The sequence below is a fragment of the Tiliqua scincoides genome, chromosome 3, assembly GCF_035046505.1.
Source record: "Tiliqua scincoides isolate rTilSci1 chromosome 3, rTilSci1.hap2, whole genome shotgun sequence".
Lineage (NCBI taxonomy): Eukaryota > Metazoa > Chordata > Lepidosauria > Squamata > Scincidae > Tiliqua > Tiliqua scincoides.
In genome coordinates, this window is record NC_089823.1 from 100,991,670 (window position 1) to 101,008,506 (window position 16,837).

General features: G+C 43.6%; 1 protein-coding gene across 2 annotated transcripts in view; it reads left to right on the top strand.

The window, feature by feature from the left end:
* The first annotated feature begins 15,682 nt into the window (after positions 1–15,682).
* The window catches only part of NALCN (sodium leak channel, non-selective), a 227,496-nt gene continuing 226,341 nt past the window's right edge, over positions 15,683–16,837 (top strand). For both annotated transcript variants that reach the window (XM_066620423.1, XM_066620424.1), the window contains exons 1-2: positions 15,683–15,790; positions 16,654–16,836. In XM_066620423.1, the coding sequence (XP_066476520.1) occupies positions 15,683–15,790; positions 16,654–16,836 (291 nt within the window). The remainder of the gene's footprint in view (positions 15,791–16,653; position 16,837) is intronic.

Below are 16,837 nucleotides of genomic sequence, written 5' to 3' on the forward strand. Positions count from 1 at the left end.
TCCCATATTCACAAGGGATAGCTTCCAGACCCCTCCATAGATACAGAAACCGCAGATAAGAGGGAACTCTATTTCTGTGTTCCCCCAGGTGTCCATAACCTTCATTTTTCTTCTGTGGCACCAAGCAAGCATGTCTCTTTCTTTAACAGAATGCTATAAGCAGACATTTTATAGAAAGAAGAGCAGCTAGACAGCCTGAATGATATATAGGGCTCTCCAGATTTCAGCCCATGGTCTGGATCCGGCACTGTACCTTTTCCCTACTCTGTGTGAATGGTGCTTACTGTTCCACAGGATAGCTGTCCTTCCCCCTCCGCTGATCAATCCCAAACTGAGCTCTCCCAAACTGGCCCACTGCTTCTGGGTTCTGTTGCCCTAGCAGCCACTGCACCCGGATTTCCTGGCAGATGCCGTAGGCTGGAGTGCAGTTTGGAAGAGTTCAGTGACGGAGGAGGATAGCTCCCAAGTGGAATGGTAAGCACCAGGGATGACTTTCCTGTTGCACACTGGTCTCTAGTTCTCTAGCAGGAAGTTCTTGATTCCTCAGGGGTGTCTTAGCTCTCTCCATACACGATTTCCTGGAAATTGTACTTTGGGGAGGATGTTCATAATTCCTAGCCTCCTTCATGAAACAATAGTTCCTGGGGAGAGAGAATGACCTCCCCCCAGGTCACATCCCAATCCTAGCAATATTTACTTGAATGTAAGTCCCATTGTGTTCAGGGTGTGCATAGGATTGCAGCCTTGTCTGAGATGTAGATGTCCCTCTCATTTCACTGTAATGTTTAACCCCATTGGCAAGCAATACTGTCTTCAAACTTGTATTCATTGAACACAAATACAAGTGGGACCTTGGGGTGTTCTGTTCTGCGGGTGTTCTGCGGGTGTTCTGTTCCCATTTTTAAAAAACCAAGTGTGTCTCAGAAGCCTCTTGGACACGTCCTGACATGCATGGAGTCTTCCACACACTTCAGAACACCTCTTCCAGTGTCTTCCTAAGAAGACGCTTCCAGTTGCGTCCAGGAGATTCGGTGAGGCCCTGCAGCCGTGGGTTCAGAACCCGCGTTAAGTCAAATCCACAGGTTCTGAACCTACAAATGAGGAATGTTCATTGTATAGTAAATGAGCATTATAGAATACATCATCCAAGGGGCTTGAGCAGTACCTGTCCATGGCTTTGTTCTCTTTCAACACAAAGCTACATCATGCTAAAGATAGACTTGGTCTCTAGTAATGTGGTAATGGTGTTATTTTTTTTCATTTTCTGTGCTTCGACTTCCTTTTCAGAGATCATGAGTCTAACTTTAGGAATATGTTTTAAATTTATTATTATTTTTAATTGTGTCCCACTTTTTCCTAAGTGGCCACCGAAAGCAGCTGACAAATTAAAAATGAAAAAAATTAGGTCAGTGTTAGTTTACTTAAGCATATTGCTAGAAAGAGGCACTTTGAACAAACTCTAATATATATAGTTAAAAGCACCACTCGTAACAAAAGCTGTAAATGTTGATGTGCTATGTACCCAAGGGACGTTTCTCTTAGAACCTCAATCTAAAACTTTTTAATCAAAAGCATTGCTGTTAATCTTGTGTGCAAAGATTAGCTAACAGTCTGCTTTTTGTTATACAGGCATGCCCCTGTATCTGCACAGATAAGTGAAATTGCAGATATGGGCTCTGCTCTCCTCACCTCTGGAGGGTCCTCTGAGCCCAGTACTCTACCAGGCTCAGACTGAGCCTTTCTGTTTAAAAAGTGACTTCTGGTTTCTCTGTGAATTCTTTGATATGGGATCTATAGATACAGCCCCCCCCCAATACTTTTAAAAACTACCATTTCTCAGCTTCTTTCTTTGTGCATCTTGTTGCATAGGAAGCTATGAAAGTTCTACTTTGGATGTTACCAAAGAGCACAGAGACCAGGAAGTCCAAGTGACTTATCAGAATTTACACAAGCCACTTAAAGCAGTGTTGAGCCTTCTCCCAGTGTGATGTGCATATGTGAGATATAAAAATGCTGTTTTAAGTGCAGCTGTCAGTCGGACCTCGGTATTTGCGGGAAATCCATTCTCGGACCCCCCTGTGGATACTGAAATCACGAATAAGCAAATTTGCGGTTTTCAGCCCCTTAAAACCTCCCAAGTCACTTTTTTTGGGTCTTCAGAGGGTTTTCTGAAGACCACAGAGGCCGTGAGCATCTGTGGGCTTCCGAATGCCTCCTAGAGGTTTTTTGTCAAAATTGGAACTGATATTTTTATGTCTTTATGCCTTGGAATGACTTTTAAAGGCATAAAAATTGGAGGTCATGTTTATTTTTGCCTCTAGGAGGCATTTTGAAGCCTGCAGAGACTGGGCAGTTGCACGCATCTTCTGCAGGCTTCAGAAAACTCTCCAGAGGTGAACGGAGCACAGCTTCTGTGGCCTTTGGAGGGTTCAGGTTGGGCCAAGTATGGCTCAAAGCAGGTCCGCGGAACCTACGTTGAGCCAGATCCTCGGATAGAAAATTCACGGATAAGTAGGCTCAACGTGTAGTTGCTGGCAATACAGGAATCACATTTCAGTCTTCCTGCAGTGTATTGTGTCACCTATTAACAGATGCATTCAATACAAAATTTAGTCCTACTTGCTATTTTTTCCTTATAGTTGCAAACATTTGTAAATGACTTTGGGCGCAATCTTAACCTCTTATGTCAGTGCTTTCCAGCAATGACATAAGGGCAATGAAGCTCCAAGGTAAGGGAAAAAATATTCTCTTACTTTGAGGATGCTTCTGTGAGTGACACCCAACTGCAGGATGCAGCACATGTCCCATTGGTACCGCTATGCCAGTGCTGGAAAGCACTGACATAAGGGGTTAGGATTGTGCCCTTTAGCTCTGTTCAGAGCTAAATGGTAAAATGTTGATTTTCCTTTTGCTAGTCCCACTGATTCTTTGGTTATTATGGTTGACATCTGAAATGAGGAGATGACAGAGCTATTAATATGATTGTACTTGAGCGTCCTCTTCACAGTCATAGAGCCAGATTGGCACGTTGAGTGTCAGGGGAGCTGCTGGCAGCAAAATGACTGGGCAGATACCCTGAGCAATGGTGGAGGAAGACTCTTGATAAAAATAACCAAACATAGGCTTGGCTAATTTGTGGGATTGTGGTAATGGTGGCAGTAAAGAAAGCATGCTTTGCTGCCGCTGTTGCATCTGCACAACCTTTCCAAGTGGTGGCAGTGGGGAATCTTTTACATCTAGACCAGGGATATCAATCTAGTTTCATACAGGGTGCCTGCTGAGGGCCAGAAGTGACATCATTAAGCAGAAAATGACATCATTAAGCAAATGATGGCCAGAAAGAAGCACATTGTTCTCACATAGAAACTCATTAGCTGCACATGACAGAAGCGAAAATGTGCAAATCATGTTCATATTTTCAAGATACAGGACAGCCCAATTATCAAGCTGGGAGAGCCCAATTATAGTGGAGGGGGCAGATAAATTGCTTCCAGGGGTCACATTGGGCCATCGAACCTTATGTTTGACACCCCTGATCTAGACCCATAGTAGGGTGTGCAAGATACCTCAGTAGCCTGCTGTGACCAATTTGCTAGATACATTGCTGACAAAATTGTTTGCATCTGTCACAAGTTCAACTGCCTTAACAGATCCAGTTTATGTATTCTCTGCAACTACTTGTCCTGTCATGATGGGTTCCTTTCAAGTTATTCAGCCCGAGGATGTAGTTAGAATTCTTGGAAATGTAAGACCACCTGTGTGCCTGCTGGACCCTTGCCCAGTGAGATTTGCCCCAGGGGAAGTGGGCAGGGAAGATCATAAACGCATCTTTGCAGGAGGACATGATGCCTTCTTGTCTTAATGTGGCAGCAATTGTCCTCTTCTGAAGAGACCTTCCCTAAACTTGAAATCATCAGGTGTTAGGTAATCAAGTGATAAAGCACCAAGTTATGAACAAAATGGAATTGAAAAGAATGTTCAGAGATTGGTAGTTGGTTGTGGGAATAGGGAAAGGAGCTAAACTGAAGGAAAATAATGAAATGGGTATTTAAGAGAGAAATAGGACTGATTGGTGCCTTAAAATCCTTCCCTCCTGTAGATTGTTTTGTGGTTTTAGAACGGAATCACAGTATTTAAACATTTGGTGACTGAATAGCTTGGAGATTTCTTGTCTAAGTATACTCTATTAGAACCTGTTTAGGTTGGTCAGGAAATAAAGTTATATCACTGCCTAGATCTGTGTATTTGTTTTGTGTGTGCAGGATAGGGAATTGAGTTAGGCTGCCATATGGTGCTCCACTCTACAGTAGCATTCTCACTGGATTAAAATGAGATTTTCACAAGGACCAAGGCAGAACATGCCCTTTTAATATAATTCTCTTTTATTTGCTCATTACTTTATTGCCATCTTCAGAACTGCTCAGTGCTAGAATGTTCTTATTCAGAAATTCCTCATTGCTGATGAGTGATGCCTTTCCTTCTTTGTTTCTTGCTCAGTTCTTTTTTATCTCCTTCCCTTTCTACCTTTCTCTTACCAGTTTGTTTTGCAGCTTCCATAGGAACAGAGGATTGTCAGTGAAATGTCAAGCCCTTTCCTGCAGAGCTAGAGATACAGGAAGCTGGACTAGATGGGCCTATGGCCTGATCCAGTGGGGCTGTTCTTATGTTCTTATGTTCTTATGTAGAGACTCAGCACATGACACAGAAGCAATCTGAGTTGGGCCTTGGAGAGGAAAATTCTTCCTGATTTCATTAGGTCTGCGGTTTTCAAACTCACAGGGAGTTTGAATTCCGCAGTAAGTCTTTGCGGGGGTGGGGAGGCAGCAGCGCGATCCCCAGGATCGCGCCGCTCAGGGGGCCATCAGGGCTTGGTGCACTTGCCCAAGCCCCCTGCAGCCCCCCGGGGGTGCGGGGAGCCCTGCGCGACCTTCGGCAGAGCTCCCCGGGTCAGGGAAGGTGACAGCGGAGCGATCGCGCCCCTCTCCGCTAAACCGGAAGCGGTGCGTGATCCCTCCACTTCCCCTTTCGACTGGGCTGCAGGGACTGGGATGCAACCTCCAGTCCCTGCAGCAGCCGTCCCTGGTTGCGGGGAGCCGGGCGCAAGTGCCTGCAGGGCTCCTGGGGTCAGGGAAAGTGAGAGTGGGATGATCGCGCTCCGCTTCCCGTTTTGCGGAGGTGAAGCGCGATCGCCCCACTGTAAGGCTTGGACCTTTAGGTAGAGATCTAGTGTAGTGACCTATCCAGGAGTGCATCCTTAAACTTAACATTTCTACTGGCTCGGAAGGAAATAGGGATGCGAAACTATGGCCCCTGTGACTGGCAGGCAGTGTGAAGCCTCTGGATTGAGTAGACATGGATAAATACAGTGGGCCTTCAGTATCCATGGGGGATTCCTAGCCTCCTGCGGATCCTGAATTCCACAGATAATTAAAACTGTAGGAGGGGGCATGCTAGCAACTGAAAGTGCCAGTCCAAAGTATCTGGGAGCCCTACTGAGGCATGGGGAGGCCGCACACAACCTCCCTGAGCCTCAGAACACCTCCGGATATGACTGGAAGGCACTTCAAGTCACCTCTGGGTGATCCTTGAGGCTCTCTGCATTCAGGCTCAGCACCTGTAAAGAGTCATATCTGCAGGTGCCAAACCTGTGGATAAAGAGGGCCCAGATAAAGTGGGTCTTATCTGAGCAACAGAGTCATATCTTTTGCACTTTAGGTCTCAGCTTCCTTTTCTTGGTTCGAGCTTCTCCAGTTCACCTGACCTGCAGACCAGATATACTTAGGCCCAAATCCTAACCAACTTTCCAGCACTGGCATAGCTTTGCCAATGGGACGTGTGCTGCATCCTGCAGTTGGGTGGCACTCACAGCAGCCTCCTCAAAGGAAGGGAGCATTTGTTCTCTTACCTTGGAACTGCAGTGCCCTTATGTCGGTGCTGGAAAGTAGATTAGGATTGCACCCTTAAACTCCTATACAATCCTATACCTGCTTACCTGGGAGTAAGTTTCACTATCAATGGGCCTTACTTTTGAGTAGATATGCATAGGCTTGTGCTCTTAATTTGGTTATGGCTGCCTTCAGTTCCGGCCTAGTTTTGGCCCAAGGCATCAAATTTTATACATTATTTTATTATATTATTATTTATTATTTATTATTTATTATATTTTTATTATTATACATTATATAAATTATTTATTATTATATTTTTATTATTATACATTATATAAAATTATAATGTATGGAAAATTTATAGAGAATATTTTAGAGCTGTGTGGCTGGAAAAATATAAGTAATGATATTAATTGGGCTTCCTTTTAGCAAATATGCAAATATGCACAGGATAGTGCTATAAGTTTCCTTGTTATAATGACTTGTGGGGGTAACCATAGAGAACCATAGAGAACTTCTTTCTTGAAGACTTTCTGTGCTTGTCAGGAAGGAGTTTAGTCCAACTCCTTCAAATTCACCTTCAAGAACAAGATAGAAGAAGCAGAGTGATGCTAGTGGGCCTCTTAATGCATTACATTGGCAATTCCCAAACCCTCCAGGAGTTTGGGAACCACTGTAAGTGCTTGCAGGGGAAGAGCAAAGGCAGCAACATGATCACCAGGGTCATGCCGCTGCCAGGAACAAAAGGCTTTTTTTTTTAAACTTACCAGTGGCACTGTTGGCCCTTTGGAAGGTGCAGGGAACCAGTAGACTCCTATGCAGGTTTCCCCAAGCTTCAGAACAACTAAAAATAGCTATTGTGACCTGATTTGCAAGTGTGAAACCGAAAGTGGGTCACAGTTGCTATTTTTAGTTGTTCTGAGGCTTGGGGGAGCCCTGCAGAGGGTTCCGTGGGCTCCCTGGATCCTCCAGAGGGCTGGCGTTGCCACTGGTAAGTAAAAAAAGAAAACCTTTTTGTCCCTGGCAGCAGCACTATCCTGGCGATAGCATTGCTGCCTTCACTCTCACTCTGCCCTTAAGGGGGCAGAGACAGGGCTTCCCTCGCTGGGATGTCACGACGCCCCAGTTCAGGAACCTCTGTATTACATCCTTAAGGCTACAATCCTTACCTGTTAGTCCCCGTGAACTAATTGGAGCTTACTTCTGAGCAAATGTACATAGGATTGCCCTGTAAGAAATGCATCTACATTTTTTTTTAAATGCTCAGTTATGAATGCAGTGTGTCAATGAGACAAGCATGTGTTTGGAAACCCATATAACCTACAGGAACACTAATAAGAGAGCAAGGGCTGGCTACAGCTCCCTGTTAAGCATACACTCAGTTGCAAACCCAAATACGCTGCTGCACAATGTGTGGAGTGGCCTTGCACTCTCGGTCTTGTTCCTTCCAACACACGTCAGCTGGAAATGTTTCATCAGGTGCTGGATTAGAGCTCAGTTATACTTATTGAGAGATCAGCTGCTTAATCCTCATGCTGCTGAGTATTTTTGTACACAATGACACCTGTTAAAGTACACTGTGGCTAGAAAAGAGTGAAATAATTAAGTGGCTGTCTCTGGAAGGTGAAAAGAGTAGTTTGGCTGACAATAACAGGAAATATATATGAGTAGAGGTCACATTGGCGGAATATAAGGAGTGGTGACATCATTTCTACCACTTTATTGCCTTGGCCTTCCTCAGAACTTGTCCTTCCTCCTCCCAGAATGATTCTGACTTTAGGTTGCTCTGGTTTTTTAATTCCCCTGGGTTGAATACATTTACTGGTGTCTTTCATAGCCTTTGAAAACTTTCCTTGTGTTGTTGGCAGGGATTATGTTTTCTTCGTATTTTTGTTTGTTTCTAAAAATAAACTAAAAAAAAGTGATGTTTTGATTTACCTGTAAAAAGGAGAGTGCATTCCTACATATTAAGCAGTGACCATGTGCTCTAGTGAATTTATTTCCGTAATATTTGTAATGCAGAGAAAAGATCTTGGCTGACAAAAGAATGAAATGATCTCCTTCATATGATTAAAAGCAAACAAAATGAGATCTAAAATATGACAGGTATTCAAGAATCTGGTGTCTGGATAGTTATAATGCATAGCCGCATACATTTTCCATTCACCCTCCATATATGATGATGAAATGCTATGTTACCGTTACAGTATATGGTTCCTTGAAAGTCAGCTCCAGTGAGTTTACTGGGATTTACTCCTGCATAATTGTGAATAGGATTGCCGACTAAATGTTCAAAATTTGCTAACTCTTGCCATTGGCAGGAATGGTATTTTTGTAAATTTCTGTAAACTTGGGACCAATCTATATGATAATCCAGTGAAAACTGACACCTGCATGCTTATTTCTTAAAATGTAAGTAGCAGCTGTCGGGCTCCAATCCAGATAAGGATCGTGGCATGGAGGGGAGGGGGAGCTTTAACTCGTTTCTTCTGCTGTGGACCTGATACAAATCAAGAACATAGGAGGCAAAGGGAAAATAGTAACTAGTATTTGTTCAGCACTTTTTGAGTATGCAGAATAAGGATTGAAGACAATAGTGGAGGGTAAAATGGATGTAACGCCTAGTGCTGCGGTTTCAAACTCTCTGGGAGTTTGAAAACTGCAGTAAATCCTTGCAGGGGAGGGGAGGGGGGCAGCAAGGCTGGGGGGAAGGCAGCGACGTGATCCTAAAGATCGCATCGCTAAGGGGAGCTGCAGGGACTGGGATGCACTCACCAGTCCCTACAGTGTCTTTCCTGGGGTGTGGGGAGCCCTGTATGAGCGTCTGCAGGGCTCCCCAGGCTTCTGAAAGTGAAAGCGGAGAGATCGTGCTCCACTTCCGAGTTTGTGGAGGTGTAGTGCGATTGCTCCACTTTCACTTTTGAAGGCATGGGGAGCCCTGCAGATGCTCACACAGGGCTCCCCGCACCCCAGGAAGGTTGCTGCAGGGACTGGTGAGTGCATCCCAGTCCCTGCAGCCCCCCTTAGCGACATGATCCTGGGGATCGCGTTACTGCCTTCCCCCCTGCCCCGCCCCTTAAGGGGGCAGAGGCCAGGGCCCTCAGGTTGGGGCGCCACGATGCCCCAGTTTGAATACCACTGGCCTAGTGATTGGTATGCATTATTTTTTTGCTTATTCTTCTCTTAAGTCTTTTACTGGTCCAACTGGAGATTTTATTGGACCATTGGTGGTCTTCCCACTTCCATATTCCAAGGCTGGGATACCCTTACAAAAAGAAGGGAACTTGGGAATGCCTTTCTCTCAGATTAATAGAGTCGCCTAATATGGGGGCGGAGGGACTTGAAGTGGAACAGAAACAATCTTGTAGACCTGACAACTCCTCTCCTGAGTGAACAGACTAACAGAATATTAGTAAAACATACAAGGAACTAAAAAGTTGCAGGAACAAACCAAACTGGGGCAGGTGAATGCAAACTAGGCATGTATCAGACATAAACGGGAACAGCGAAAGAGAGGCTGTTGGTGTTGCAGAACCAGCTGCTCCCCTGGGGTTCTGATCTGAAGCAATTACACACTCAAACAAGCAGTTTTTAGTTCAGATATATTTATTCTCTTTTTTATTATTAAGAGTGATTACCTGGTGCACAGCCAACATACCTGATAGGCAGGTTGGCTATGAAGGAACGCACACCGTTACAGAGATCTTAGAGGCATTCCCCGATATCTGGGGGGAGGGGGTTCGTTCTGCCCTCCCTGCAGATACCGGTGATCCGCGGATACCAAGGACGTCCTTTAAAAAACTAGGGGAAGTGAAGGAGAATGCTAAAAATGGCTCTGTTTACTGTAGTGCAGCAAAGCAGCTGCATTTTCTGGGCTGCAGGCAGTGTTCCGAGCTGCCTGCACCTCCTCCTAGGTGTGCTGAGACTCACTCAAAGTCACCCCAGAAGGCATTGTGACCAGGGAGAGAATGCATCACAGTGCACTTTGGGGTGATACTGAATGAAAGGAAGAGCATTGGCATGACCAGGAAGAGGCTGCAAGGCAGCCAGGAAAACTGCCCTCAGACCCAGAAATGCAGCTGTTAACTGTGCTATGGTAAGTAGAGCTCTTTTTGGTGATTTTTTCACTTTCCTTGTCTTTTTAAAGGGCATTCTTGGTATCCACAGGACCGTGGATAACTGAAACTACAGTTACTTCTTACCACATCTGTGGATACTGGGGTGCACTTGTATGTTTATAGATTCACAATAACATAGACCATCCCATCACCATTTTAACTGAAGACACTTGTTGAAGACACCTGATTAAGTAAAATTTAATTTTCAGTTGCTCCCAAATCATATTATTTCCCCGAAATGATGTCCTGAAAACTTGTTAGTGTAATCTAAGCATCCAGCAATAGATCATTTCTACCTATTGATAGACCTCGGAGTTCTTCATTATAACATACTGATAGAGCTTAGCACTGCTAATTATGAAGACAATAGTTCATGCCAAAATGCTAAGCTTAAAGCATGTACTTAAGTAAAAACATCTTTAGCTAATAAGGGTCCCTCTTCAAGTCTGTAAAAAGAAAAGGTTACATACAGAAAAGGTTATGGATTCTATAATACAGTGGAAAAGCTTGTGACATGCAATATACATTTATACATAGCACGAGCCACCTCCGGATCACCAATGGTCCCAATACTGCCCTGGGCCTTCAATTTCTCTTTACAGTGGCAAGAAGCAAATAAAATAAATTCCCTAATGCAACTAACTTAACACTCTCTATTCTGGTTTCTTGCATTGTCCCATGAGTCAGATCCCTTCACTTACATGGTGAGTGGGCGGGTCTTTCAAAAAGCAGTAACTTGCTTTAAACAATGGATGGGGCAACACAGACAAGCATCCTTGTGCATGACCTTAAAAAAAACTTAGGGTTGATGATGTCCTGAGTCCATTTGATTGAGTGGTCTGCTGAAGCCTTCTGCGATTGGGATGCCCAATGGACTGTCACATGCCAGTCCCAGTAGTTTGGCCAGACTCTGTCATTCTGGCTGAACCCAGCTGATGAAGATCAGCAATACACGTAAGTAGAACTTGACCTGTCAGCTCTGCCATGTGGTCTTTCTGCAATGGGCCATCCGGACCATGTATAGCCACTGGCAACCTTCGCCACCCTGAGGCTGTGAGCTAAAGTGCCTCCCGACTGGATGTGATTGCGATGGTGTCAACTCGTCACCACAATGTTATCATGCCACTCTGAGGGCCACTCCCTTCTTTCCCTTTTCTTAAAAGGAGAAGAAATGGCAAGTGGATGACCCTTAGATCAGCGTAGTCTGGAACCACACTGATAGGTGTGATTCTATGCCAATCTGAGGGCCACCTACTTCTTACCCTTTTTTGATTCACAGATTCACTTTTTTTAAAGTAAAAGAAACCAGCTGCACCGGCTTTTTGAAAAATAAAGTTTTTTAAAAAACGAAGGGGGGCAGACTATGGTGCCACTACTCCCTCAGGCATGCTGCTTGGGGGCACTTGTTCCTCTTGACCCTCCTAAGTATGCCAGTGTGCATGATTGTATTTGTGTGGAGCTGGTTCGGATTTTTAAAAAAACCACCCAAACTGACCCAGTGCAGATGTTCCTGCCTTTTAATAACATCTGTTATGTGCAGAGTTAAGGCTGCACTATGTAGCTGCCTTGCTAAATCATTTGTTTCACAAATGTTTCACAAATCACTGTTTCACAAATGATTAATGGCCCAATCCTATCCAATTTTCCAGTGCCGGTGCAGCTGTGCCAATGGGGCATGCACTGCATCTTGCAGTGGGGCAGCAGTCACAGAAGCCTCCTTAAGGTATGGGAACATTTGTTCCCTTATCTGGGGCTGCATTGTGGCTGCACCGGTGCTGGAAAATTGGATAGGATTGGGCCCAAGTGTGCAATTACCTTACAGGTTTCTTTGCTACTTAAAATATTAATTGCACATGTTTTATAGCCTAGTGCTGCAAAAGATGATGGTCTGTCTGTCTGTCTGTCTCTGTGAGAGAGAGAAAAATATGTCACAAATGTTCACAATTTTTAGAAGCTGATCCCTTGGTCCCTTGTGTTCCATTCTGTGCAGAGTACTATTAGGAAAGCTAAGGCACTGCTTAATTGTCTGTTTTGTTGCTTTTATTTGGAAGCTAGTTAATAATCCGTCTGTCAAGCAGGCTTATGGAGAACCTCACATGCATTCTCTGGCACAGTTTGCAAACCCGCCCATGCCTGCCAATCTAGTCTTTATGGTATTTCTGTTCTGCTATCCACATCAGCACAGTTAGTCCTGGAGCAACTGTCAGCTAGAATGAAGCTTCGCCCAGCTGGTTTGTGCTAGAACTGTTGTAACATGTGAACAGGTTGCACGGACTCCTTAGTGTTGTTCTACATGCCTTCCAACAAAATCCAGAAATAATTGTTGAAGAGAAAACTTTTTTTCCCCCTCTTTAGCTTCTTTGTGTACAGGAGACTATGCAGCATGACTTTTTTGTTTATTATACGTAACTATCTAAGAGATTAGGGCCAGGTTCAATTTTCAGGGTAACCTTCTGCAAACAGCTCTTTGTGGGCCCTTTCCTAACTGAGCAAACCCTAAGAAAGTTGCTCTGCCACCAGAATGTAAAAAGCTATAGGCACAGAAATGATCTCTGGGATCAGCAGTGAGCCTATGGCAGCTGCCCAGTATACTGACCCCGATGTTGGCACTACAGAGATATCTAACTTCATTTGACTGTGATGAATTGGAGGCAAGAGTGTACATCAAGGCAACTGCACATCCCTTCCTGACTTAAAAGTATTTATGATCTTTCAGCATTTTCAATAAAGTTGAGCTCTTTTTATTTAAAGTTTACAGCTACTATATTATTGCCAGTAAATACACCATGGCAAGACATATTACTGATATTACTTGATATAAGGCACCTTCATATGTTTACATGTTCACATATTCATTACTGCACCTAACAGAACTCGTTATTTAATAGATGCATTTTCCCTGCAACATGTGCAAGTTTCTGTTATATTGAATTTGTACCCAATAGTCAGATTAGTAGCCTGCTGTAACTATCTTGTTGTTATGGCACCATCTGGCCTTGGTTGAGAATCAAATCTCACAACGTGGATAGTTTTTTGTCTTCTAAAATTCTGACAATTTCGTTTTGTGATGATGTAAATGAGGCTGTTCATTCTGCTTAAATGTAAAAGTGTGTATTTTGTGGTACTCACGAAGTTTCTTGATGCACATATTAATATCTAAACCAAGGATACTTGTATTTTCCACTTTGCAAGTGTGGAAGCTATATTACTTTCATCTCATGGTTATGTGCACATAGAATGGTGGGGGGGGGGAAGCATCTGACTGGTGATCTCTCAAGAGTGAGCAAAAACAAACCACTTGGTTGACAAAATTCACACTTTTTGAATAGTTTAGTTTAAAACTGTAATGTTATTTCCCCAGCTAGACTTTATCTTGATTTGTGGAAGGGTTTTAGGGAGAGAGTTCTGAATGCCATCTTGAAACAACAGTGGACAAAGTAACTGATTGCACAGATGTGGTCTCTGTTAAGTCAGTGGTTGAATTTTGACTGATATTGGCAAGCTCATGACTGTATGTTGGCCTGCTATGCTGCTGCTACTTTTAAGACCTTTTATTCTAGCGAATGTCTAAACTGCACATGAAAACCTGATCTGAATTTTTAAAAGCCCTAGGATTTATAGGTTTATTTTTATAAACATTCAAAAATCTACTACCACTAGGGATAACTTACAGACACCCTAATAAAACTACAGTAATTATTTAATAATTGTTGAAAGCCAACACCGATCAAGTAATATAAAATGGGTACTGACTTTATACTGTAGCTAGACCCTTGGAGTACCGATTGCTCTGATCCCCCAGTGCAGCTAATTGCTGGATGGGAATTAGAATATGGCAAACCTTTCTGTAACTGACAAGAAGCAATGGATATTAGAGTACAAGTTGTGAGATGACAGTAAAACATTAAGGGCGCAATCCAGCCCCCAGGCTGGGGCAAGTCCCTTGCACCATTCGGAGTGTTTTGCAAAAGTGCCATAAAGCACTTTTGCACCAACTCTGAAGGAGTGACGCCAACGTGAGCCCCACTTGGCTGGCAAAAGAGGTAAGCCTGTGCCAGCTGAGTCAGGCTGGCGCAGGGGTATGGGGGTAATATGGGGAGGGCAAGGAGGAGGTATTTTGGGGTAGGGGAGGGCGGGCGGCAGGCAGGCTTATGGATAAGTGGCGTGTGAGTGGGGAGTTGGGCCAGGTCCCGGGCAGCCTATATATTCAAGTAGCCCCATTGGGGCAGCTGCAGCTTTATTTAGGGTAAGAGTGATTCCCCTTGCCCCAGGCTGAGTCACTTTGGCCCCAGTCTTGCATTCGATATAGGGCAGGCCAGCCGGTACGAGTGCAGGTTAGGATTTGGCTGTAACTTGTTTAGTTGCTCATAAGTACATGTATCTGCCTATTCACATAGAAAACTCTGAGGGAGGGGGAGATAATTGTTTTGGTTGCATTCCTATGTGGGGAAATCCCTGCAAATTCTTATGCCCCTTCCTAATTGCAGCGAAGAGAGAAGACTGACTCTCTGACTGATTCAGTTTTCTATGCCTTTGATCTGACTGACTGATTCAGTTTTCTATGCCTTTGTGTCATTGCCATCCCTCACTTTGTACTTGTTAACATTATTCCTTTTTCAGGCACTCTCTGACATGTCAACTGATTCAAAGGTTGCTAAGCAAATAGGTAACCTTCATTTCCTATTCAACCAATTTGTAGTTGCTGGAGCTAAAGGCCTCTTCTCCACATGAAGAGAACTACTTGCGCAGAAGGTGCAGCCAGACAAACTACTAAGCAACATTATATGTTGGTGTGTGCTTAAAAAATAAAAAGTCATTACAAAACATCTTGAATTAGAAACTTATTTTGCCCAGAAAACAAATGGGCAATTTAACATTGAAAACCAGTGACCTAGGAAATGTAGTCCTGGGGTAGTGAGAGCTGAGGAACAGGAAGCTGAGTGCTTGGGAAAGGAAAAGCTTGTAGGCCCTGAGAGAGAGAGAGAGAGAGAGGCTACAGGAAGAAGGAAGTTCAATAGAGCAGTGGTTCTCATAGCACTGGGATCCACTTTTTAGAATGAGAATGTCAGAACCCACCGGAAGTGATGTCATGACCAGAATTGACATCATCAAGCAGGAAACGTTTTAACAATCCTAGGCTGCAATCCTACCCACACTTACCTATGAGTAAGCCCCATTGACTGTCATTGTTCAAAGTGTATATATATATATATGGTCGCCTGTTAAAAGTACAAATCTGTAACATTTCCACAAATGCAGTCACATACTATGGTAGCATCAAGTCTGATATATTAAAAATAAAACATTGAAATGAATGGGGACCCACATGAAATTCGCTCGCGGCCCAACTAGTGGGTCCCAACCCACAGTTTGAGAAGCACTGCGGCAGAGTATGACTGCAGGAAGCAAAGGCCAAGAAAGATTAGGCAAAACCATCTGGAAACAGGTAACGGAATTGTGGTTGGCCGACAACTTTCCACTCTTCTGTAATTTGTCTTTGCAGCCACATTTTCATATTTCTTCCTAATATAATGTAATGTGGCCTCATGTTCATATATTTCCTTTTTAAGCTGATCAGGTTGCTTTTATTTTTTGTTAATGTTAAATATGTATATTTGTTTTTCTTTTCTTTTTTAGGCGGTTTCACAGATTTAAATAATCAAAGCTAATTTCAATATGCTTAAAAGGAAACAGAGTTCTAGGGTAGAGGCCCAGCCGGTGACAGATTTTGGTCCTGATGAATCTTTGTCGGACAACGCTGATATCCTGTGGATTAACAAACCAGTAAGTTTTTAAAATCATTTTTTAGGTAGCAACCCATAATTACAGGTCAGTCCTTTTAATCTGTGGGTTTGGAACTGTGGATTTGACTCACAGCAGGTTCCAAACCTGCAGTGTAGGACTGACACAACCTCCCAGACATGACTAGAAATGCTTTCCGGTTGAGTCTGGGAGGCTTTCTGAAACCTGGGGAGGCCACACAGAGCCTCTTCAGGCCTCAGAACACTCCCTGGAGGTGTCAGAGGGGCACTTTTGACTTTTCCATAAACTGGAAGTGCCTCTCTGGCATCTCTTGGGGAATTTCTGAGGCCTGGAGAGACTGTGCATGGCCTCTTGGGCCTCAGAAAGCCTCTGGATGTGACCAGAACATGGTTCTGGTCCTGTCCAGAGATCAGATAAACCCCAACCCATGGATTTGCTTATCCATGGATTTCAGCATCCACTGGGGTTCTAATAAATGTTTGGGATAGTAACCAAATCAAATCACCATGATGACTTAAGACTTCTTGAAAAATGAGTATAATTACAGAGGGTATGAAAAGGTTTTATTGCTGAAAGGTCTAAAATTCCACAATTTTCTTGTCCAAAATTAGTTTTAATCTTCTTCACTGGTAGATGATGATGTTGGGGAAGAGAAAGAGAGGAGGAAGAGCATGGTAGAACAAACTGCAAGAAGAATCCATGAATCCATTCACAAAGCTGGTGTAGTTCCGTATGAAGAATATACTTCACTTCACATTTTCTTTCTTTTTTTAAGTACATAATTTTGTTCATATTGCAGATCATGAGGTCTTTTTAAAAAGAAGCATTAAATGTCACATGTTTGTATTGATGATAATAACCTAATTTTGCTTTTTATTCCTCAGTGGGTACATTCCTTGCTACGTATCTGTGCCATCATCAGTGTCATTTCTGTTTGCATGAATACCCCAAAGACCTTCGAGCATTATCCTCCTCTTCAGTATGTGACGTTTGCTCTAGATACCCTGCTGATGTTTCTCTACACAGCAGAGATGATTGCAAAGATGCACATCCGTGGCATAGTCAAGG